Source organism: Ursus maritimus, unplaced genomic scaffold, assembly GCF_017311325.1.
Source record: "Ursus maritimus isolate PB19 unplaced genomic scaffold, ASM1731132v1 scaffold_9, whole genome shotgun sequence".
Lineage (NCBI taxonomy): Eukaryota > Metazoa > Chordata > Mammalia > Carnivora > Ursidae > Ursus > Ursus maritimus.
Window position 1 is genome coordinate 27,380,057 of NW_024427107.1, and position 26,745 is coordinate 27,406,801.

A 26,745-nucleotide genomic window follows, 5' to 3' on the forward strand; every position below is an offset into this window, starting at 1 on the left:
ATACAGACCCAGAAAAGAAGATAAGACAAAGGATTTAGAAAGTATTATATAACAAAGAACAGCCCCAGTCCCAGGCTTTTAATGCTTGTATAATTTTGATGTGAATAACCCCAGGCTCCCATTCTAACATCAGTACTACCACAGACTGTGTAAGACATGGTCAAGTCGATTAACCTTTCTCTGCTTTAGTTTCTTCATCTGTAAAGTGCAAGTAATATTACTTATCACTTGCCAACCAGCAGTACTTCTTCAGCTAATTGACTGTCTCAGCAGGGATGTTGCAAAGATTAGCAGATAAATGATTTATAAACCCCTTGAAATATTAAATAAGTGATGTAAAAAGCTCTAACAAGAGAAGGACAGAACAAATCATTCCATGCATTAATTTGCTACTTAATTATATATATTTTATTTAAGAACACCCCTAAAAAGAGGTAGGCCTCAGTACAGTGAAAATAGATTACTCAGAATTTTAGAGTGCTTTTTGTTGCTGTTATTTAAAAAAAAAAATCCTGTTATTAAGAATATATAGAAGAAAAAGTATATTAGAGGAAATGATTATAGTTCACCTCCCTAAATTGATGAAAAGTCTTCAACACAGGAAAATAACTGAATAAAAATAAGGAAACACACTTTCTCAGACAACCTTTACTATTAACAATGGTATAACCTTGACAAATTTACTTAACCAATAAGGAGTAAGATAATTAAAAACAAATCTACAAAATGCTTTTTATAGATTTATGAACAACATAGAAAATCCCATGCCAACCTCTGTAAGATACTAAAAAATTAAAGACCCAAATCTCAAGGAAAATAGAAGAGAAGAGCAACAGGAAAATAATTAATTCTTGCACAGTGCCAAATTAAATGAACACTCTAAAAAAGTTATTCATTATACCTGGAGATGGGAAGAGGGTGTAGTTTATAAATTCAGCTAGAGAGATGAGTAGGATTTTGTTGTCATTGGGAGAGAAGGGTATTCTAGGTTGAGAAAACAGCATTAGAAAGCCAATAGAAGATATATTGCAAATGTTAACTATGAGTGAACCTTAGTATGCATGAGAGAGATAGTTTAGGGAAAGATATTAGTAAAGTAAGATGGTTTCAAATTCTAGAAGGCCATGCCAAAAAACCTGAACCATGTTTGGTGGGTTCCCAGGAGCCACCGAAGATTTTTGAGTATTTTATGTTTTATAAATTTAGTCTGGTGATAGTGTAAAGGGTAGGTTGGAGAAGAATACATTTACTTAAGTAAGTAGTTAGCATATAATTTCAGCAGTCAAGAAAGAGATGATGAAACCAGTGACCAGAAAAAAGAATGGAAATGAAGAATATAAAATAGACATTGAATAGATAGAATTAAAAGAACGAGGTTTGAGAAATGATTAGATATAAAGCTAAGAGGTGACTAATTTTTGGGATGGAGTATCGGAGACAATTCTAAGATTTCTAACATACGTGCCTGAGAAAATAGTGGTAATATACACTAAAATAATGAGAATAATGAATAGTTTGGGGGTGGAGGTGGAGATACAGCAAAGAGAATCTGTTTTGAACTTAACTGAATTTGAGTTTTTTAGGACAATCATGTTGGAATATTCAGTAGGCAATAAAAAATCTCAAGCTAGGGGCACCTGGGTGGCTCAGTGGGTTAAGCGTCTGACTCTTGAGTTTGGTTTGGGTCATGATCTCCCAGTGGTGAGATCCAGCCCTACCTTGGGCCCACTGCTCAGCGGGGAGTCTGCTTCAGATTCTCTCCCCTTGTCCCTATCCCTGCTCATGCCTGCATGCACAATAAATAAATAAATAAATAAAATCTTAAAAAATTTCTCAGTCTATACTTGAGAAAAATATCAGGCCCCGCCAAATTATAGATTTGATAGTCATCTATATACAGATGCAGTTAAGACTATGGGGGTAAAAGAGATTATCAAACAGAACATAAAGAATAAATATTATTTAAGAGGTAAGCGGAGGAAAACAACAAAAAGAACAACAAAAAGAATAAATATTATTTAAGAGGTAAGCGGAGGAAAAAGAACAACAAAAAGAATAAATATTATTTAAGAGGTAAGCGGAGGAAAAAGCAAGAATAAATACAAGAAAAAGATTATGGGCAAATCAAGAACACTAACTTTGGTAGCTAAAGGAGAAAAACATTTCAAGAAGAGAGAAATAGTGATGTAAAATGCTGTATACAATTTTATATATGTGATTATTGTGAAAAACCTTGAATTTTGTTGTTGATCTGTAATGGTTTTTCTTTGTGAAAGCAATTTTAATAAATGCGTAAGTCAAAATGCAAAGAAAATAAAAATAGAGGAAGCAGGAAAAATTAGTATCTACCTCTTTTCCTCTAAGTTTGGGAGTAGATGAAAGTAAAACAGATGTCTTTAAGAACATACAGAGTTAAAAGGTGAAATATATTTTATAACAGGGAAGATGTAAGCAATTTTATAGGCATTGAAAAAATAGGGAAAAGAAGCAGAGGGCAGAACTGAAGGAACTCCGATAATGGAAGAGAAGATAGAATCAAAAGCACCAGTCAGGTATTAATGTTGGGCAAAAGAACTCTTAGAGATGGACAATTTCGATGTGAGGATAAAGAAAGAGGAATTGAAGAAATTATGTAGGATGACCTTGATCTTCTTCATAAAGTCATTAGGCAAGATTTTCTTGGAGAATAAAGATTTGAAAGAATTTGAAATATAAATAAGACTGAGGAAGCACAGAAAAATAAAGAAATTGCTGTTGTTAGAGATGGTGAAGAGGTCAGCTAGAAATGAACAAAGGGATTTATAAGTAGCTTTGAGGTCACCTGTTGCCTTAAACAGTGAAATTATTTTCTAAGGGAATATAGCCTGTACTTCTGGCTTTATAACAATTTTAGGCTTAGATGTCTCATTACAAAGTTTTGATTTTTTAAGCATTGTGGAAAGGAAAAAAAAAGATTTGAATCTGAGCTAAAGGAAGTTTCAGAGGATTTAAGTAATGATACAGATGACTAGATTTGAGTTTACAAAACCAATGTGAAAATGTGCCCCTGTCAAAAAAGGAAATATATATCTATGTCTATCCAGATAGATAGATAGGTAGATAGATAGATAGATAGATAGATAGATAGATAGAGATATTATATATCTAGGTAGATATCTATATATAAAACCTTGAATGAAGACATAAGGATAACAATGATCACATCACTGGGATCAGAGATGAATTGATGAGTAGAGAAAATATTGAGAAGAATAATCATTAGTATCAAATATTGAAACTTTGAACCTGAGAATATTTAATATACACTGAAAATCAGGGAGAAAGTAAAGAACTTCCTTCGACCAAGGCCGATGGGATACCATGTCTAATAGCATTAGTCAAAATCTTATTGTGAAAACCAGCAAAAGACATTGTTTTTTCTTCATATTCGACTGAATTCATTCTAGCAATGTTTTTGTGATAGAAATGTCAGAGCCTTGGATTCAGAATAAAAAAGGATTTGACTTCACCTGGTTAATAAAAATTACCGTCTCTCTGTGTGATATAACTCAGTATATAAGATTGTTTCTTGGCAGTATGCTTTTGATGAGACACTATCCAACCCTTCAGAAATGTAGTACCTGTTCTTGTTATACTAAATAATACTCTAGAACATGAAGCATGATGACACCATCACCAGGTGCAGGAATTATAATTATGCCTTAACAGAGGAAACTTCTGTAGAATTTTTAAAACTGTGGCTATTAGTAGGGCTGTGGTTTTTATTTCTTCTTTGCTGTCATTCACTCCAAAGTGTGACTAGCTCAATTCAAGGAAAAAGGGAATTGATGTAGCTTCGAGTTCTAGAACTTTGTTCTCAGCTCCACACTTAGTGTGAAGCCCTGTGATTTGTGAGATTAAGGGGGTTGTTTTTTGGAAATAAGCTACTAGATTCGTAAGCCTGAATTACATAAACAAGAAGGAATTATAACAGGAAAAGTAAAGAGTAAAAGATGGATAGTACTTGGCCTGGAAACAGAGCAGCTGTTATCTCCAGAATATTTTAGGAATCAAAAATTTGCTTAGTTAAATTCTTTACCAAAGAGTTTCCTTCTGTAATCTATTGTGTTGATCAGACAGTTTCCTGTTACTATAATATCAACAATTCTCAAAATTTGGTCCCTGGACTCCTGCAGGTCCCCCAACCCCTTTCAGTCAGTCTCTGAGATACTTTCATCGGGTTCACAAATTCAAAATAATTTTCATAATAAAACTGATGATATTTGCCTTTTTTACTTGGCTAACATTTGCATGAACGGTGCAGAAGCATGGTGGGAAAAACTGCTGGCACCTCAGCATTAATCCAGTCAGCAACACCAAACTCTACTCTAACCCTGGTATTCTTCACCATCACACGCTCAAAGTTAATATTTTTAAAATGCTAGATTTACCTACAGATATACTTGATGAAGCGGTAAAAAAATGTTATTATGTCAAATCTTGTCCCTTGAGTACAGATCTGCTTAACATCTTCGTTATGAACTAGGAAGTCACATGAAGCACTTCTGCCAGGTACCAAAGTGGATGGTTGTCTCAAGTCAAGTACTTGGGTGACTACTGGGGTTGAGAACTGAACTAGCCACTTTTTCATAAGTCACCATTTTTACTTGAAAGAACAACTGACAGGCAAACTGTGGTTTTTCAAACTTGGATATTTGGCAGAGATTTTCTTGAAAGTGAACAAAATGAGTTTGTCGCTTCAAGGGAAGCAAAATCCAGCTGTATCTGTTGGCAATGATTAAATCTGAGCTTTCAAACAATAATCACAATTTTGGAAAACTTCTTATCTGCCCCTGTGAACTTATCAGTTTCCCAATCCTTAAAGACTTTTCTGATGAGATAGGTAGTGTTACTAACAAATGTGATACTATATAATGCAGTACCATTTGGAATTTTTGCATACCCAGTGAACGAATATCTTCCAAATGACCAATGCTTGATATTAAAATATATATGAATATATGCATAAGCAGAAGATCCATTTAAAGTGCAAGGTAGTAGACAGTAGATTTTAATAAAACAGAGAATAGAAAGCATATTGATATGGTTGTAGATTTCACATTGCAAAAAAAAAAAAAATCCACAATCATCTGTAAAGGCTATTAAAACTCTCCTCACATTTCCAACTAAAAAATCTGTGTGAGTCCAGATTTTCCTCATATACTTCAACTAAAACAACATATTGAGACAGATTGAATGTAGAAGCAGATATGAGAAACCAGATGTCTTTTATAAAGCTAGACATTTACAAGATTAAGCCAGAGAATTGCAAAATGTAAAACACTGCCATTCTTGACACTATTTTTTTTTTCTTTGCTTTGGAAAATATCTCTCATTTCATTAAAAATATATTATTTATGGAAACATGTAATGGGCTTATTTATATTTTTAAGTGGATTAATATTTTAAAATTTTTCAGTTTTAATTTCTCACATGATAAATATTAGCAGGTATAACTACATAAACAAAAGCTCACTAGTGTTTTCTTTTTTTGAGAATGTAGTGGATATCTGAGACCAAAATGCTCCAGAAACACTAATGTAAACCAAGGCCTAAGCACATAGTAAACTACTCAGAAACTTTTAACACACTTTACATGATTTCATAAAGTAACAACTGAGAAGTTATATAATTATATTGGCAATATCGGACAGGAAGAATTTTCCTTCTCTTTTAAACTTAAAAAAAATCATACCATTCATACTAGAGAGAAGACTTCAGTGCCTGTTGATGGCATTCTCTCCATTCTTTCTTCCAAGTCTGTGAGTCTCATTTCATGTGTCCCCATTTACAGGAGTAAAATTAGCATGTTATCCAGTCACCATTTGGCTCATGAGTCAATGTCACTATAAAAATCATTTTAGCAGCTTCATAGGCCCAACTTCTTTTAAGATACACATCTATGAGGAATGCTTCAATTTATTTAATATAGGAGACGTAAGTACATTCTTTTCCTAGCCTCTTACAATCTATCTAAATCTGTGAAATCTACAAGGGTAAAATCTTTTGGTTTATGCTCTGAAATAATATGTATATATGATATTTAAAAAGGTAAAGAGCATAAACAGGGGAAAGACCAAAATGAATCTGAGTTTAGAAAATCATTATACAAATGAAGAATTTTTAGAATACCAATATACTGTTTCTTTTGTTAAAGAGTGAGAAAGTGAGATTTTTTTTTAAGAAGGAGGAAAAGAAAGGGCAAGCTTGTTCCTTAGTCATAAATTTGGATTGACTTTTTAGATATCAATATTTGGAGATTTATGCTTTAAAATTTAATCTAACTTTAGTGGTACATAATTTAAATAATAAAATGTATTTCTTTCTCTCTAATCAGACTGAATATAAATATAATTTGGCTGTTTTCTATAACTGGATACCAAAAACTATTATCATTTTATCTTGTTTATATCCAATACTACCATTTTGCTTTACCTACAAAATCCTAATTATAGCAACATAAACAGGAAATTTTAGTAGAGCCCACTTTTTGGTAAATTTTGCAGGTTTTATTCTGATTATTTTTATAAGGCCAGAATGTGTGCTAATTGCTACTCTACTAAACCTCTACCAGCTGCTGACGTTAGATTTTTTTTTTAACTTTTACCATTGTTTGGTGAGTATCTATTAGACATAATCATTTGGCAATAGTGTCCCCAGAATATCTAAGCAAAATTACAAAGTCATTATACAGTGGTGTATTTGGTGTAAAAGATATCTCTGGTCTCTTGTCGTCATATCACTAAACTGAAGAGCTGTGTCTAAATATTTAACTGAAAGAAAAAATAACATACTGCCATGCATATAGAAATAACTCTTTCAGCACCTAATGGGCATTCACTAAAAGAACTATAATCATGGAAAGAGAGAGAGAAAAAAAAAGAGTTCATAGCATCTATATATTTTGTTTAAAAATGTAATTGTGTTCTTCCTTCATTCACGTATTTACATGTGTGGTATTTGTCAGCTGTTTTTCTTTTTACTGAAAAATAAGTCTATTGTCCAGAGAAAGAAAATGTAATAAAAATGAAATACTACTTTTATGATAACTGTTATTATAATAATAATTATCATGGACCATAATTGAATGCCCAATACTTAGCATATCAATCTAGTAACTATGTTTTATAAATACTTAAGGATAGTAGTTTATAGGAATAAGATCTTCTCACAAACGCCATTAGTGTCTTTCAGGCCAATTGAAAGCCATATATACTCATTTTAAAGGTGAACACAGTATACGTTTATATCTGTCAAAACCTTCTTATTCTGTGTGCTTGTTACTTAAGAGAACACTAAGTGAAAATTCAAATTTAGTTGTTGGCTCCCTCTTTATAAGTAGAATTACTGCCAGGATCTTTTAACATTCCCAGATATACAAATCATAACACAGCACACATTCTTTTAATTCATATCTTTTCATGGAAAATGTCACCACTTTTATCTGCCTCATTCTTGATATTTCAAATCTCCTTAAAACTATTAAAAGCGAAGTGGATTAGATACTAAACCCCCACAGTCACATGTATCATTATGACAGTCTACATAGAAAAATGATAATGGCAAAAAAGAAGAACTTCTATTGAAAAATACAATGCTTTCTATGCAAAATCCGTAGACCTGGGTTAAGTCATAGTTCTGTGTATTGTTTAGTAGTCACTTAGTATCTCTGAGATTTATTTTCTTCATCTGAAAATAAGGATATTTTTGCCTATTCCACAGCAGTGCTATCAGATGAGAAATGATAGCAGTTGTGCTTTAAAAAAAAAAAAAAAAAGCCTGTGTTTTAAAAAGCCACAAACAGACTGGGAGTGAGAGACCGTTAAGAGTGATTTTGAGAAACACTTATTCCTGTAACTCCACCTTTCCTTAAACTTATATGAGATAGTATTTATTAGGTTGATATGCATGTCCAATTCTAAATCATCAAAGTAACATAGAAATTAGATACTGTGTTGGTTAATGGTGGTAGAATAGCTAATGAAAATATCTTTATAACTAATAACACTGAATTACTCCAAAGTCAAAACTTTATTCAAACTTGTAACTTACTCGCAGACAGGCAACCTGGGAAAGTAGAAAAATGAAGTGAGACTTGTAGACCTTTATTCCAGACACTAATTAACTGTGTGAAGATAGGCAGATCATAGAATTGTCTAGTCCTCAGATTCTTCACCTGTAAAATTTCTGAATTTTTAGGATTTGGTAATTTAGTATAAACAGGGAAGAGGAAAGTTCTCTGTGGCTACTGATGAAGGATGTAATATATTTTTTCTTCATCGTTTAGTTTAATTCAGCATACTTTTATTTAGCACTGACTATATGCAAAGGACTCTACAGGAATTGTATGTAACGTTTTAAAACATTAAAATGTAGTTCCTGTCTTGTCAGAGCTTATGATCGGTCTAGAAGGAGAGGTAACTGTAATGCTAGTTAGAATTCAAGTGCCCTATAACAGGCACAAATGAAGGCCCAAGTGGGAGTGTCAGCTGCAAAGATAGGGAAAAGAAGACAAAGAGAAAATGGCATTGGCTGAATTCTGAGGGCTAACTCCATTTCAACAAGCAAGTTTGTTAGAGGAAGGCATTCCAGGTGGAATCACAGACCTGAGCAATAGAGCAGCAGAGAAGCTCTGGAAAAATATTATGCATTATTCTGCAACATACCAAGTATGAGAGCTAGTGGTTGAAGTTAAAGCAACAAAAGTGGGTTCTTTTCAGATTGTGGAAAAACTCAGAAATAAGCCTGGAAAGAGCTTTTCCTGTGTTTTACAGGGAGTAAATAAATATGAGTGACATCAAATAAAAATCAACATGACCTGGCAAGTGATTAGACATGGCTGTCAAGTGAGAGAAATAAGCAAAAGTATGCTCCAACATAGTGTATTAGTAAGGCCAGTTTACTCTATGTTTTGTTGTCGTCTTATTTTGTTTTATTGAATTTGAAATGCTTATGCAAAACCAGATGAAAATATCTATTTACCAGGCAGTTGTCCTTGTGTGTGAGGAGCCTGGGAAAACAGTCTAAACAGGGGATGCATCCTTTTGCATTATCCATTGTGAGGAATTAGAAGCCACGGATTAGATGGGTCTTTCAAGTTAGCAAGCAAAGAAGAAGGACTTTCTTCTCAGGACTGACCCTAAATTCCTACAAAATGTCCCCTTAGAAGAGAAATCTATGAAGAATACAAAAGTCAAATAGGATGGAACCAGGATAGTAAGGTGACAGCTGTGGTGTTTTTTTGTTTTGTTTTGTTTTTGTTTTTTTATCAGCACCCACCATGTGCTTAACATTGTATTAGGCTCCTTGGATACATAATCCAAGTAAATTCTCATAGCTACCTTGAGAACTAAGTATATTTATCACAATTTATAGATGAAACGGTGAGTGCAGAAATATTAGATATAGCATAACAACTAAATGTAAAGTCTAGATTCAAATACAGATAGCTATAATAATACCTATAATACTACCTGTAATAATCTTGCAGTATGTGCTAGGGGCGAGTTTCAAGGAGAATGTAACTGTCAATGTCATGTATTGTAGAGAGATCAAACCAGGATGGGCACTCACAAGAAACATAATAATTAAGCATTTACCTACTGTTAATACAAATCATTTTAGTGATCTATAAGAAAGTAATCTCCATAAAACATACTACATGAAAGCCAATGAAATACAGACATTTTAAAGGTTTGTTCAAGGAAAGTGAGAATGAAAGTAGCTGAACCTTTCTGAGAAATTTAATAAGGGAAAGACATGGTTATGCAAAGATGTATGAAGGTTGAGGAAAGAATATTTGATTAAATGATTGGTTTTTTTGTTGTTTTCTCGTTTTGTTTTTTTGTTTTTTTAGTAAGAGGACTTGACCATGCTTACAGGCTTATGGGAGAAATGCAGAGGAGAAAGAAGACTCAACTTATTGAGGAAAACAAATGATGGAGCGAGGTCCTACAGGAGGCAACAAGAAATAGAATCAATAGCATGCTTTAGAAAGAAAGAAGCTAGTTCATCTAGGAAAGAAAGAATAGTGTTTTACAGAGAAATGTGTTTGAGAGAGGAAGAAATTTAAGAGAATTTGCAGCAGATGTCCTATATCTTCTCAGAGAAGGAAGATGCAAAGTCATCTCTTAAGGCAGGTGTTATCTCGTTGTGTGGCCTGGAAAGCATTTGCAATCCTTCCCACAGAGAAAGCATTAAAAAGAGTCAACTAGAGGTGAACAAAAGAATTTCTGAACATCTCAGAGTGTATACTAATAATAGAGTCAAAAATTCTAGTCGAGCCAATTGGCACAATTTTGTGACTTTTTCTGGTAACACTCGGCTGTCCAGTTAATGAGATCAGAGAAAGTGCACCATGCTGTTTTCATAGGTGAGGCTTAGGAAGATCAAGGTGACAGCAGGTCAAAGGGATTTCTTGATGCCAAAAAGAAGTTATATGAAATTGGTCAGCAATTGATCTGGACTGAACCTGGAGGAAGCTAAAAAATGGTTAAAGGAATTAAAAATATAACCAGTGTAAAGAACAGATTCATTAAGAGGAAGAGGGGAAAAAAGAATAGGTGGTTAGGGCCATGAAAGGGATCTCCAAATTTAGAGTTTTAGAAATGAGATCGTTTTAAGTAATCATTGTTTTTACATCTTCACTTGTAGTACCATTAATCATCATGCCTTTCAGCTGTCCCCTTACTTATTAGAAAATGGAAGACCAGGAGGTCAAGTGATTTTTCCAAAAGTCACTCCATGACTAAACCCAGGATCTTCTGAAGAGCATTTTGAAATTTTAAATAAAATAATATTGAATATTTATTAAATATTAAATCATATTCCCTTAAAAATAATGGTAGATATAGTTGAGTGAATGGAAACCAATGTTATCCATAATATAGTCCCAGTAAGCATATAGTACGCATATTATTTCCTATTTCAAAAGTGTATTATGCTAATCCTCCCTCATTCCTGTTTCAGCTTCCTCTTAAAGAAAATATAAGTGTTATCTCCAGATTGAATTAATAGCTTCCCATCAGTATGCATTAGGGGAACTCAGCCTAAAAGAATGTGCTATTGACTGCCATTCTAAATTGCAGTGTAGATGGAATCAGGTTATTTCAGAATGCAAACTTGCATTCTGATGTGTGGGTTCCACCATTTTTGCTTCCCCCATATTTCTTATATTTTGAAAAGATTCCTCTCTCTTGATTATTGATATGTTTTTAATCTTAAACTAAAATAAAATGCAATTGGAATATTTAGGAATAAGAGGAAATTATCTCATTTTAAAGTTCTGTTTAAACAAATAAATGCAACAGAAATTTATTGTTTCTTATCTTACTGTCCATCCTTCTTTTGACTTTTAGGGAGGGACATAAATTTAAACATAGAAAAAAACCAAAGATTTGTATTTGGTGGTCTTTTGTTAATATATACATCATATTGTACCTTGAAAATATTTTTTTTTTGAAAACTCACTTTTATTGGCTCCTTTTGGGGGGGGCAGAGGGAGAGGGAGAGAGAGAATCTAAAGCAAGCTTTATGCCCAGCATGGAGCCCAATGCAGGGCATGATCTCACAACCCTGAGATCATGACCTGAGCTGAAATCAAGAGTCTGACTTAACCAACTGAGCCACATAGGCACCCCTCATTGAGTCCTTTTTAAACTTGAACATTTTATTTCAAAGAATCAGTCAAGAAATTCCTCTCAAGCAATGACATAACAAGGGAGCCACAGGAAACCATCCTCCTGGACTGGGAGCAGTTATTTGGTCACTGACATTGCTTAGAATTGCTGGGGGGCACCTGGGTGACTCAGTTAAGTGTCTGCCTTCAGTTCAGGTCATGATCTCAGGGTCCTGGGATCAACCCCTACGTTGGGCTCCCTGCTCAGCGGGGAGTCTGCTTCTCCCTCTCCCTCTGCCCCCAACTCATGCTTGTGCGCTCTCTCTTTCTCTCTCTAATAAATAAATTAAATTAAATAAAAAATGAATTGCTGGTACATGGTGATAATAAAAAGCAAACTGAATTTTGGTCAATTTCATTATTGTTCTTAGATTCTGCAGACAATGTACTTGGATTTTGCTTATCTGTAGGATGGACCACTTCCATTCTACCCCCAACCTTGGTATGCTACTGATCTCAAGTTCTTCTGTCTGTAGTTGAAGACTGACTAAAATGGTATTAGAGAAGGAGAATTTTATGATTTAAACCAGGTGTCTACAAATTATGATATTCAGGCCAAATCTGGTCCTATTACTATTTTTCCAAATATGGTTTATTACATTTATTTAACATATTTACTTGGACTACTTTTGCATTACAGCCACAAAATTGAGTAGTTGGAATAGAGACCATATAGTCCTCAGAGCCTAATTTATTTACTATCAGGCCTTTACAGAAAAAATTCTCTGACCTTTGATCAAGGAAGGATTAAAGCATTACTTGCTTTGTAGACACATAAGCAAAACAATTATTTCACATTCATATTGTAGGCCAGTAATTTAACAAGTGTCTTTGTTAAATGTTACCATTGACCAACATTGTATTTACCTATCAGTTTTTCTTTGTTTTGTAGTCCCTGCTATGTGGATATTTGTTAGCAATGACTGATGTGGAAACTACATATGCAGATTTCATTGCTTCAGGAAGAACAGGTAGAAGAAATGCAATACATGATATCCTGGTTTCCTCTGCAAGTGGCAACAGCAATGAATTAGCCTTGAAATTAGCAGGTCTTGATATCAACAAGACAGGTGAGTTGTTCGACACACATCTCTCTGTGAACATGGGATTATTTGTAGCATTTCACTGAGTAGGATTAAAACATGAAAAACCACCTTCGAAAGTAATTTAGTAGAGTTAACAAACAGTCTAAGGCAAGATAAAAGTCAGGGACTAATCTCTTAATCACCCCTACTCCATTTTCATTGACTTCTCTTTCTAGGGTTTCCCACTCAAATGCAGAATCCTTAGTCTTATTTTACTAATGCAATCAATAAAGCACATAGGTTTTAAAAAATTCTAATCTCTGTAAAAGCTCTGATATTCCTACATAGAATATTTAACAAAGTTGGAGCTCCTACTTTCAGTAACATTGGACACTTATAACATTTCAATAACCATTTCAAAGGAAAAGATCTCTAGGACAAATTCTGTTGAAAATGGAAGTAAAATCATTTGTTACATCAGAGTCTTAGGTAAAAAGGTCTTTCAGTTTTCTTTTCATGATAGAATGGGTTTGTGGAAAATTTGGCTTATTTTTGGGCTTTGCACTCTTCTTACCCAAGTACCAATGAAAAAGTAAAACAAGTTTGTAATGTCAGAGTACTTCTGAGTATTTAAGTGAATCCCAATAGTTCTTTCATCCACAGCTTTTGCAAGATTTAAAACTGGATATATTTCCCTAACAAATCTTATACAAAAATAACCTTTAAAAGTAAAAAAAAGGAGTTCACGATTAAGGAACCACAGTGTTGTGTACATGAAAAGCACTTACCAGTTTCTGACTTATGGTAACCACTCAGTACTTCTTTGCTATTAAATATTTATGGCAAAGCTTTCTGGTTATTGGAAAACTGAGTCAGTATATGTTAATGAAACAGCTTAACAACATTACCCTAAAATATCTAGGGACAGTACTTTATTCAATGGCTAAAGGTCAGCAGGTCACAGATTACTCTTTTCAAATTCAAATTGAGAATAAAACTTTAACATGGCCACCTTGGAATATACAGACCTATGTATATTTTAGGTTTTGTTGTTTTCCCAGTATTTATTACCAGAAGACTTATTAAAGCAGCTCTCAGAAGGGGTTTAGGGAATTATTGCAATTTGGTGGCATGAGGTTAACTAAATTTTTTCTGTGGTCTTTGAGAGTTTGCTAGTTTCTTTTATAAGATTTATATTTTTATTTGTATATTAATATTCGATTTTAAATAATCTCCATTAATTTTAGACACCCCTAATATTGATAGAGCAGTTCCATTACTTTTTTTGTCTTCACTGAAATTAAGACTTATCAGCATCAAGACCTATCTTATAACAATTGAAATAAATTTATATTTTATATTAATAAATATAATAAAATAACTTTGTATTTGATATTAACGGTATTATTAAACAATTTAAAATAATTAAAGTATCTTTATGCTACCAAATGCCTTCTTTCCTAAACATTTCTACATTTTAATTGCTGTTCTCCAGGATCCTGAAAATTTTTTGTTTGTCTTCAAATCCTAAAGTCCAGATCCAGGCAAAATATAAACAGTAGTAACTTTTTTGTTATTCTAAGTAAAAAGAACTAAAAATAGTAACTGCAATACTGACAAATATATAATGACAAATGAAATATCAACAGCTGAGTATTGTGAGGGACTGCCTCTGTAATTCATGAGTGTTTCAACTTTTTTTTAGCTTATACTCAACAATATTGCTGTCCCATGTTTACCTTGACTTGTTAACAAGCATCTATTTAGCGATGGCTCTGCAATTGCAGCATAATGTTAAGCCCTGAGAAGTGTTCCCAGACACCCAGAAAGTCCCAAGCCTCATGGGAATCAAATTCCTCATCTTGTATTTGTACAGTCAGTTTCATCCTTAAATATTCACCTGTTTTGTATCTGCCCTAATTTGATTTCATTCTTTTGGTTTACCAAGAGCTTTTCCTATTTATCAAGTTTTTGTTGCATGCAAATCTACACATCTCAGATTCAGGCCATCTACACATCTTGGGAGGCTGTTCATTGCTGTAATAATGAAAAGTAGTTTATGATATTTAGAACTGCTTTTAATTTCCCTAAAGTATGGTATCTGGTGAAATGTTTTGTGTATCCTTGTTAAAAGGAAAGGAGAAAACATTTCCAATTAAAGAATGAAACAGCCTACTCACTTCTATGCATTTGAATTATGGTAACAAACACTCAGCAAACATTGATATACTTTACGTTATTGAATACCGAAAAATATTTTGTCCACTAAGCCATATTGGTTGTGTAATAATGAACTAATACGTGCAAGTATATGAATGTTTGAATCAAGGATTGCCTATAGCTTGCAAGTATTGAACTATAGATAAAGTGACCTAATATGGGAAGAAAGCATTGTTTAATTTCAGTGTTTGCAATGTCACAAGCTGGGATTGCTGCTGAGGACGCAGTTATGAGAATGGTTTTATTAGCATTGTGTATAAGTTCTTTAAGGGCAAACCAGAAGCCATCATAACTATCTGGCAAGGGACCCATGAGCAAACATAATGTCCTTTACATAATCTTCCACTGTTGCTTTTAATTTAAATTAACTAAACCTCTAAAAAATCAGGTAGGTTATCAACAAATACTAAATAATGTAAAATGCAATTTTTAAATATTTCTTAAAATAAGATAGGAGTGAAACGGTCAACTTGCTTCCCACTTTTGATTTCTGCCACTTTGATTCTGCAACCTGTGAAACTATAAGTGCCATGACCTGGCCTTGAGATTTTCCTGGCTATTTATCAAAAGCATAAATTATCACTAACCATTGTAAAAATTATTTTGCTTTTGAGCCATGCCGTCCTGGGTTCATAGAACCAGAATTAGCCAGCCCTTGAAACACTAATTGAGGAATTGATTACCAATAAAATACACTTGTCTCTGTGAGAATTTCAGACTTTTTGAGTATTTCTGAAATTTCCAATATGATATATTAAGAGTCAGTAAATATAGGCAATAGTTTTTATTTTGCTTTTATCCTTTTTTTGTCTCTTACAGAAGGTGAAGAAGATGCACAACGAAATTCCACAGAACAAACTGGGGAAGCCCAGGGGGAAGCAGCAAAATCTGAAAGCTAACACCCCACTTTGATAACTTCAGCAACATCTGACAATGTCTCAAATCTCCAGGCCTGGCTGGAATGCATTTGTTTCCAAGAGTGAAAAGGAGGGGGGAAAAATAGCTGTGCTGCATTGTAGGAATCTGCTCATTATCATGTTAAAAATGGGGGCAGAGGCTGTGGCTGCAGACAGACTTTTCTCTACCTCTGTCATTAGCAATGGTTGAAATCAGGTGGCTTGTGTTTGGATGTCATTTTTGTATGGGTCCTTTCACTTGACCATATGATAAAATGCTTGTAGAGAGTAGCACTGACCTAGATGATGATTCTTCCTGTAGCATCTGGCCCCTCACAATGTCAGAGGATTTAATTGTGTCTAATTGCAAAGGGTTGGTTGAACCCCAGAGTTTAAATATCTCTGGTCTAAGTATTCACCCAGTAAAAGAACCATCCAGAAAGCACTGTTTTTAACATTATGTATCTGTGTGTTCCTGCTGTGTTATTTACACTGTTTTGTATTGTACAATATAGATGCTCAGCACTGCCCCCTTCTTTGATTGCTTATGAGAAACAAAAATAATGTATGTTACTGTGAATTTTTATACCACTCATTTTTAAAAGGGCTGCCTTTTTCCTTCTCCTCAGTGTGGTGGTGTACACAGGATAGATCACACTTTTTTTTTTAACTTAATCTTTCCCCTTGATTCACTTGATGAATTAAGTCTAACTAATTCATCAAGACTTCTTTGCTTTATTATAGAGGCATTTGAAAATATCCACTAATGTGAATTTTACTTGAATTCAGTCTGTTTGGTGTTTGCACAGACCAGAATTCAAAATGCAAATTTTGTTTTATTTTCAATTGGAGAACTTTCCCCAATTAATGTATTTTTTAAAATGTTTAAATTATGAGGATTTTGGAGAATCAGGGTGGTGGGAAAGATCAGATAATATTAAGAACAGGAAACATTTTGTCCTTATGGAATCAAATTTCTCAATGCTGTATGCTACTATTTAAATTTGGAGGACAACTTATCTGCGTGGAGCTGTAACAGATGGAAAAAATTATCTTGCAATCATGTGGACACCAATCACAAAAGTAAAGCCCTTGCATTGTGTTTTTCATGTCTTTTTTCAGCCCTATCAGATAAAAATGTTGTTAATGCACTTTTTAATGTTTGTAAACTTTTACTAATAATTAGTGTGAATTGCATTCTGATACAATAATAATTATCATTAGAAGCTAACAAAATCTTCATTAATACTGTTGATAGCCTCTGCTGTGTTTTGACATCATGGTTCTTATATGGAAAGTTTCTGTGAGCTGTGTAATCCCACTGGTCAGTATTATAAAATCATTTATCAGTAGTAATAAATAAGGAACCAGTAATATGCCAATGGCTCATGGATTACTGGACAAATAGCAGATAACAGGAAGACCCTTAACAATAAAGAGCCCACTTAAATTATCCTCGAGGTGTTAGATACAGTCCCATTTGAGGTAGGTTAAGCAGCGTTTCCACACATAATCTCCATGGATATAGTGGGAACTCAGCCCTCCTCCATAGCTGCATATAGGGTGAAAGGTCAGTCGGCCGTCATCTCCACTTACAGTACTTTCCAAATGAGAAGGGTAAGGCATGGGTATCATTTGGTCCTCAATCATATATTACTAGAAAAAATGTTAATAGGGTAAGTCTCTCAGAAAGTAGTAGATATTAGAGTACTTCATTCTAACCAGTTAGGGTCCAAAATGCCCAGTTAAAATTCAAATAAATCCACCTATTAATAGACTCACAAGTGGGAAGAGAGGTTTCTGAGGCTTTTTTAGACAATCTCCAGTAGTCCATTTAAAATATCCAACCCATAAAATCACTTTTTCAATATCCTCATTTCCTATCCTCATAACTTTCTTGTGAATCTAGGTAAAGTTCTCTCCATCCTTAAAGTTGTGGAATTCCAAACTGACTACATGTGATTTTGTAAAGTTTAGGACTAGTGCTGAGTGTATGTGGAGAGTTTATATTCCTATGTGATATACTATTATTAATGCATGTGGTGTCATGCTTGTCTTTGAATATATAATAGTGCTAAATTGCAAAGTCATATGGAGCTTTTGAATTATTTTGACCTCTTACTGCTACTTTGTCTGCTATATTCAAACCCAGAGGCATTCCCAAGCTAGAAGATAGAAATCTACTTTCCAAAATGTCCACATCCTACGAATGTTGCTCAGCAAAAGTTCACAGTGTCTTCCAAATTGTATTGTAGTATCTTTTACTTGCAAGTAAATAATAAACATGAAATTGAATTTTTAAAGAGAAAAGGAAAAGGTAGAAAACTAAAGCATTAGATTTGAGAATATGCATTGAATGCCTACTAACCAACTGACATTATGCTAATCACTTCCCAGCACATTTTCTCCCATTTAATTGTTTCTCCTCAGAGAATTTGATTAAAGAGGTAGTGTTACCCATTTCACAGATTAAGAAATTAAGGCTCAATAAGGTATAACTTTTCCAAATTTAAAAAGCTAATAAATGATGACATTAAGATTTGAACTTATCTTTGTCTGTTTCCAAGGAGCTTTCTTCTGCACATGGCCATAAAATTAAAGCCAATTATAAAGCATCTTTATCTGTAAGGGAACATTTAGAGATGAACTGGTTCAACCTCCATATTTTATAGACGGAAACTGAGTCTCAGAAGGGGGAATTGCCTTTCTCAAGTTTACCTAGATGAGTAATGACACAGATGTGACCAGATCATAGAAAGTGCACTTTAAAAAAAAAAGTTCAATTAGAATTTATTTTTTTGTGTTATACTTCCCCCAAAATATTTTTCTGGCATGTAGTCTATAAATTTAGCATGGTTCAGATTTTTTTTTATGTTCCATGCTACTTGTTTTGTTTAATTAACTAGAAAATATGAAAATTTCAGTTTTACTCATTTGCAATTAGTATGAACATGTCAAATTTACCTTTTATCAATTGTAAACATCCTATGCCAACATATTGTTCTCATAATTCATAGAAATGTTTTTCCAATGTATAACAGGCAGTCTTCAGTTTTTAGGCAATATCCCAAGAACTGCTCACTGCAAATGCCCTACACTTGAGTTTTACTCAGACACAGTGAAAATGCACCATTTTATAAGATGAATCATATTGTTCTTTCTCTTTAGAGAAGCAATAATGGGTAAAGAAATGTAACTGCTAGGTAGCCTAGCTTCTGAGTAAACTTGTAGTAATAGGAAGACAATGTATAATTATGAAGGAAAAACAGGAAAGCATCTATGATTTATGATGTCTTAATAGGCCCCAAATTGTTCTTTAATTAAAGAGTGGCAGTCTCTGAAGTCATTTGTGAGCTTGTATGACTTTTGTATTTAGTAATGTTGCATGCTCACATAATTGATATTAAAAGTAATACATTTTTTTCTGAAATGTGCACAGTCTATTAAGAGTATTTATTGAACATACACTATGTATTTGGTGCTTGAGAAAGTGCTTCATGTGAGAAAGGAGAAATTCAAAATCTCAGCCATCCTGTGGTGGCCATACCAGCTTTCTGACCTCACTTTTTCTGGGCCTTTACTCCAATAATTTTCACCTCCATTCTACTCCGGTAGCCCACTTCCTGGACTTCATCATCTACCAGAGCCAACTCTTAAATCGTAAGCCCCACTATCACTCCTATGGTTCTTACTTGCTCATCTACAGGGCAGTGACTTTGAATCAGAAGAAAAACCAGTGTTTATCAGAATCCCCTGAAAATTTTACAACACTCCTTCCTGTACACATATACATTCTCTCTCTTTCTGTCTCTCTCAGTCTCTGTCTCTCTCTCTCACGCGCACACACACACACACACACTTCCCCCTTGAAAACACTCCTTGTGCAACTTTGGCATCTTTTTCTGCTCTCACCCTCACAACCTGAGAACCACTGATTTAGAAAAAATGCCAAGTTTCTAGATGCACCAGCTCTGTTTATGCCACTAAAAAGCTTTAAAATGAGTCAATAACAAAGTGGAGTGCTCACAGACACCCATGGTTTTATTATATTAAGGATAACATCCTGGGGCAGAAAAGCAGAGAGTGCAACTTCTTTCATTTTAGTGTTGCTCTCTTTTCATTATTTTTTATCACATAAAGGCAGTAAAGACCAAGCAGAATCCAAGGGGGGACCCAGGAGAAAGTAAGCATCAAATAATACCCTGAGTTCAGACAAGGTCTTAGGCAGATGGGGTAAAAGAAGATGTAGATCTTTAAGTTCATGTAACTTAGGTCACAAGGATAAAACACTACACAGGGATTTGGAACAAAATGCTAGCCAGTGCAAAGCAAGTTTGTATTGTCCCTGGTGTTTCTTCTCTTTGTATATTTGTTGCCTCTATCTAGGCCAGAATGTGGGGGATTTGGGATCCTGGCCATCTGTCACTATAAAGTCAAAATTAACAAAACTTTCTGACTATAACTGGTTAACTTCCTAGTTTGCACCACATCTACTTTCTGATTATATCAAGATGGATGTTTCCATAGCAACCCTCCTCCCAGGCTGAAATCCACTGTTAGCCTCCTCAGTGCTCCTGGTTTTCTTACTTTCTTGTCTTTCTGCCATCTCTGCCCAATCAAAACCCATCAAACCATCTGCTTTCAATCTACTTGTGTTCAGAAAGACTGTAAAAATTTCTAACAATGTGTATTCATTGTTTGCAACTACATTTTAGACATGAGTGCTGTGCAGCTCTTTTTTTGTCATATCCTTGGGGATAGAGGAAGTTTCCCACCACTGTCTAAGATGTAGGTTTTCCTCCGACATTTTAATTTTTTTTCATTTTTTCTTTTAAGATTTTATGTATTTATTAGAGAGAGAGAGAGTGCAGAAGCAGGGGAGGGGGGCAAAGGGAGAGGTAGAAGCCAGCTCCCTGCTCAGCAGGGAGCCCAAAGCGGGGCTTGATCCCAGGACCCAGGGATCATGACCTGAGCTGAAGGCAGACGCTTAACCAACTGAGCCACCCAGGTGCCCCAAGTCATCTGACATTTTTAAACCATTTTCTTTTAGGAAGTCTGTTAACTATCCTTTTTTCTTCACTGACTTTACCCTTTTCTACAAATGTACTCAAGTTCTCAGTTCCACTCTCAACTTCACTACTTGATTTCTCAAACTAGTCATCATCTTTGCTCTTGTTTTCATGTTTCTCCTCCTCATTTCTTATCCTTTTGCAATCTGACTTCCAGTTAAATTTTTCTCATTACCAACATCTTTAGTAGTTTCTGGACTCTTAGTATTGTCACTAAAGCCCTGGTCAATGTGCAAATTAAAAAATGATGATGTTCCATGGGGCGCCTGGGTGGCTCAGTCGTTAAGCGTCTGCCTTTGGCCCAGGGCATGATCCCGGCGTTCCGGTATCAAGCCCCGCATCAGGCTCCTGCGCTGGGAGCCTGCTTCTTCCTCTCCCACTCCCCCTGCTTGTGTTCCCTCTCTCGCTGACTGTCTCTCTCTCTGTCAAATAAATAAATAAAATCTTAAAAAAAAATGATGTTCCAGAGGACTCAAGCTTCTCCTAAAATAAAATTTAATGGTTCTATAATTCTAACTGATAGTTTGGCAGGGTGTAGCTGCATAATAAAGCCTCCTTAAGGATGGAATCGTATGTATCCCAAGAAAAAAATTCAGGTTCACATCATCCATCAAATATGGATGTGCCCTTCTGTTCCACCACATTCTCCCCATAATGTTTTCTACATCCCCAGGTCCTACAGTGCTCATTTCTTCATAGGGGTTGCACATCCGTAGGCACTAACCTGGAGCCTGGACATCCAACGATGGGCAAGATTAGCTTGTGATGTTTTAGAGTTCTGTATGCCATTATATTCCAGGATGACTGTCCCCAATATCACCTGTTTCTCTCAAAGCAGCAATGTACAAGCAAAACCACTCAACTTCTTTGTATCCAGTCCCACTCTAGTTCTCTGAATTAGTCCTAAGTGAGTATATAAATTTCATTGGTCAAATATAATGGATAGTTTATATATGTGTTGTAAGCTTCTCTTATGGCATTTAATCCTGTTCGCCATGGAATGTTTTTTGAGATGATTCCTTTACTTTCCTACCCCATCCCCCGCCCCCAGGTGTATATATGTATGTATGTATGTATGTATGTATGTATGTATGTATGTCTTGTATTTAATCCTTTGTTCTTTTTTTCTGGCAACTCTTCACTTTCCTTGACAAATCCCCCCTTCTCTACCTCCCCACTAAATACTGTGGTTCCCTGGGATTCTATCTTTACTCTTCTCTAATCCCAGTGTTCACATGACCTCTTCTAGGCCAACATCATCAGTCAGCACTTTTACTATGATGAATCCCAGAGGTCATTCCTGATCACCTGACTTATTGGACAGCTCAACATGGATTTCCCAAAAGCATCTTAAAATTCAACATTCCAACATTAAATCCAGTATATGACCCCATTCCCAAAACTGCTTTTCTTCATATGCTATAGATCTCATATAATGGAAGCACTGGTTTCTCGGCAGCCTTAAATCAAAATTCTTAGAGTTCTCTTAACTCTTCTTCCTCCAGTTTGTTTTTCAGTCCATCAATTCTAATACTTCTTGAAACTTTCCACTTCTTTTTGTCTGCATTGCAACCCTTTAAATCATCACTTATCTAATACAGTGCAATAGCCTGCCTTGTCTGGCATTCTTTCTATCCATCTCACAACCAGATGTATCTTTTAATATATAAGTCTGATTGTTTCACTCCCCTAATTTAAAAAATTCTTAAATTTAGCCAGACAAACACTTTTTGGTATAAGTGCCACATTTTGTTTTTCTATAACTCTTTGTTCTGTGTTAGCTGTTTTCCTGTTCCTAAGATGTTCTTCGTGCTTGACAGCAAGTTCTCATTGGTACTTTCAGATTGTGTCCCATTTTACCCTTTAGAGCCTTTTGGACTTGCATCCTCGTTCCCAAGCCCCACCCTAGGAAATTAGCTATTCTATACTCCTTGATCCCCTAACACTTGATCTGCAAATGTATCTTGTTAGATCATAGCTATTTGTTTACATGTGTCTCTCTCCAACCTGAATATGAACTCTTTCAGGGAAAAAGCCCTGTTTTGTTCATCTCTGTTTCCTCATTGTCTATTAATACTCGATAAATTTGTAAATGAATGTCTGCCCTGCTGAAGCTCACAAGGTAGTTAAGAAACAAAATTTACACACAGATTGATTAGGGGAAAATGCAATACAGTGATAAAGTTGATAGTTGAAAATAGTAAAGCCTGTGTAATATTGCCTTACAGAAGGTAAAAGCTTATTTTTTTCCTAGTTTACAAAATAGTGTAATTATTTTTATTTATTTTTAAATTTAATTTAATTTTTTAAAAGAGGAAATGGGGAGGGGCAGAAGGAGAGAGAATCTTAAGCAGGCTCCACACCCAGCAGGGAGCCTGACACAGGCTCCATCTCACAATCCTGAGATCATGCAGGACCTGAGCCCAAATCAAGAGTCCGATGCTTAACCGACTGAGCCACCAGGTGCCCCATTAATGTAAATATTTTTAAATTTGATTCTCAAACTATATGCTGCACATTTACACACACAGAGAGATTTGATATGATATACAGAGATGAAATGTCCAATAGGATAATGTATGAATAAATGAGCAAATTAGAGTAAGCCATCCAGGTAAATAGTGACCCTGGTAAAGGTATTTCTTGGTATTCTGTAGTACAAATCCCCTTCAGTTCGCTGGAATTGAGAATAGAACAAAAAAAAAAAAAAAAAAGGAGATTATATCATAGTTTCCTAGCCTAAGCAACACATTAGTCAGAGAGCAAGGGCTCTAGGGAGACTTTTGGTCTTTAAACAAGTGGACACTGAAGTTTCTAAGAATGCTTCACAGAAATAAAATCTAATGTACTCTAATAGGCTAAAGCAGTGAGAGCTCTGATAAAATATGATGAACTTCAAAACGGCAGGAATTCATAGAAAAATAGGAGAAAATAATACAAAGGGACCAAGAGTCATGTCTTTATGCACTCAAGAAGGAAAGGACACTGATACATATGTATAAAACCTTAAGGTCTTTTTCCTGAATATTGTACCTTTTAGAAAACACAGAAAAAATAGTAGTAATCAAATTAACACTGGAAATCTGGCAGGACTAAAGAAGGATTGTGTACTTTTTGACTCTGAAACTAAGAAATAAGAATGGCCAAGGAAATGATGTAGGTTACTCCTAACAGAACACATGTTTGCACTTTGACTACCATGATTAATTTTACACATTTCCCTTGAGTAGGATGGTGTGACTATTATGAGTGGCTTGTTGAATTTTTAAGTTTTCTTTTATCCCACATGTTCTTTAAAAGTCATAAAACGATATATAACCATGAATTTTAAGGGAAAATAATTATGTAAAAATAGCTATAGCTAGGGAGTGACAACTTAAACAGAACCTGCCTTCCTGGATGGTCCTAAATAAAATCCAGTAAATCATCAATTTTATTTAGGAAATATTTGTTGAGCATTTTGTAAGTTTAAGTTGCTGTGTTAGGTGCATTAAGGAGTAAAATAAAATAAAATTTAAAAACCCACAAAATCTTTGACTAATAGAAACCAGAATGTCTGACAGTGAGCATAAGTTTCTTCTGTCAGTATTCCCAGCCTTTTCCCATTGCCACTCCATCCCTTTATTATGATGCCCAGGACTTTGTAACACAGAATTGGAAAGTAAGAGGAAAAAGATTTTTTCGTGAAGAATTCATACAAGGGTTGTTCTTTGCTGAAGATAAATCAAGTAATGGTTGAAGTAGACAAAAATTTTTGTAAGCTAAGACGTTTAAGTCAATTTGCATAATAAAAAGCTAAGAATTAGGGGGGAGATTAGAAAAGCAATAAAACGGGTTTCTAAAAGAAAGTTTGGATTATAAAAAAATAAAATAAAAAAAATAAAAGAAAGTTTGGGAGGGTTGACAAGAGGTTTCAATGAAAAACAGACAAAGAAAATTAGGATACAAAAGCATTTTTATAGGCTGTGAACTAAACCTAAGAGCTATATGTATATGTATACTACCTATATGTATATAGGTAAGACTTTTTTTTTTAATGTGGCTCCATGCAAAGACAGGGCCACAGGAGACCCTAAGGCTTATTCAAGTACACTCATTTAATAGTAATGGCAAGACAAGAACATACATATTTATAATAAATGTCTGAATATGATGAGCAACAACAGATGAACACAGAACATCCCGTGCGTATACTGGGGGAGAAATGTCACTCAACAGGAGAGATCATGGAGAAGGATGTAATGGAATGATTCCCTGAAATATTTATTTCATTGAAGAAGAAGAGATTAGACATTCTACATAGAAAAAAATGATGTAAACTGAGGTACACAGGTAGGAAAACATGGGGTCATATATTTCTTAAATAATCCCAGTTTGCTAGAGCACAGTACATGTGTAAAGTCTGAGGTGAGACACAGGTTGTGGCTAACAAACCAGCTCCATGAGGTCACTCATAGGGAAGAGTGTGGGCAGCAGAGCACGTCTCAGGCACCAAGATCCGCGACACAGAGGACATCCATGCCAAGGAGCCTAACACAGAATCGAAAGAATTCTGAAAGTGGGAGTTAAGTTTTTGAAAGTAGGCAAAGGGCTTGGAGATGAAAGTATGATGTATTCCAAGGTTAAGAATCCAGTGGCTGAAAAAACCAAAGGTCAGAGGAAAAGCCAGAAGCTGCAGAGACATACAAGAGGCACAGACAGGATCCTGCCTGGCAAAGCAGCTGCTGCTGTCCTTCATCCATGCTTTCCACTCAGGTCCTGACACACTCCTCAGTTTTTAAAGGCACTACACTTCTGTGCTGACATGTGGTATAAGTTTAAGAGAAAGGGGTCTTTTTATATTGCACCATAGAAAGGTGACCTTTTCTCAGGGAGATAACTATCAGGTTCTGAATATGTGTTGGACATTTGATTAAATTGCCTCTATTTCTCACAATTACTCTGCATATGAATATACTTCTGTCCTTATAAATGACCGACCTAAGGTGCAGAGAAGTTAAGTGGCTTGTCCAAGGCCATGCAGCTTTTGTGTTGCAAAACCAGGACTGAAACTTATGTTCAATTCTCTGATGACAATTTCCTATGCTCCATCAGCTACAGCACAGCCGTCCAATAGAACAACTATACACACCAAACATGCATTTTTACATTTTCTAACAGCCACATCAAAATAAGAAAGCAGTAAATAACCCAACATACTCAAAAGATTGCCATTAATTTACAATCAATGTAAAAATTAATAACACAGTCCCTTTTTTTGGTACCAATTCTTGAAAATCCAGTGTTCTGTTTTACACTGATATCTCAATTCAGGCTGCCTACATTTCAAACGGTCTGCCTACCGTAGGGCACATCCGTACCAAAGGGCCTATATCGTAGGGCACAAACTATATGCCCTATTCTGTTTTCCAAGGATTAAGCAGAGAAGGGATTCACTTTTGAGGCAAGGGGGTATAGAGTGTGCATGTTTGTGTTTAGTTCTTTCTCAATGATTCTCAACTTTGGCTTCTTGTCAGAATCACTGGGAACTTTTAAACATATTAAGAACTTGGCTCGATTTCTATAGATTTTGGTTTTATTGCAGGGTAAGGCATCAACTTTTTTTTTTAACTTTGTTGAAGTATAATAAATATTAAAAAGTGCTCATGAGTGTGCAGTTTTATGTATTTCCATAAAATGAACACACGCAGGTAACCATCATCCAGATCAAAGATCAGAGTATTCCAATACCCTAGAAGTCCTCGTCAGGTTCTCTTCTAGTCCCCACCTCCTGCAAAGGGCTACATCCCCTGAGACTGATAAAATGGTGAATCTCCACC

General features: G+C 35.0%; 1 protein-coding gene and 1 long non-coding RNA gene across 4 annotated transcripts in view; one reads left to right on the forward strand and one right to left on the reverse strand.

The window, feature by feature from the left end:
- PKIA (cAMP-dependent protein kinase inhibitor alpha) overlaps positions 1 to 19,291 on the forward strand; it is a 91,608-nt gene extending 72,317 nt beyond the window's left edge. For both annotated transcript variants that reach the window (XM_008689076.1, XM_008689077.1), the window contains 2 exons: positions 12,609 to 12,786; positions 15,781 to 19,291. In XM_008689076.1, coding sequence (XP_008687298.1) covers positions 12,636 to 12,786; positions 15,781 to 15,860 — 231 coding nt within the window. In that variant the 5' untranslated portion in view covers positions 12,609 to 12,635 and the 3' untranslated portion in view covers positions 15,861 to 19,291. The remainder of the gene's footprint in view (positions 1 to 12,608; positions 12,787 to 15,780) is intronic.
- The window catches only part of LOC103661359, a 254,976-nt gene that overhangs the window by 194,760 nt on the left and 33,471 nt on the right, over positions 1 to 26,745 (reverse strand). The window lies entirely within an intron of this gene.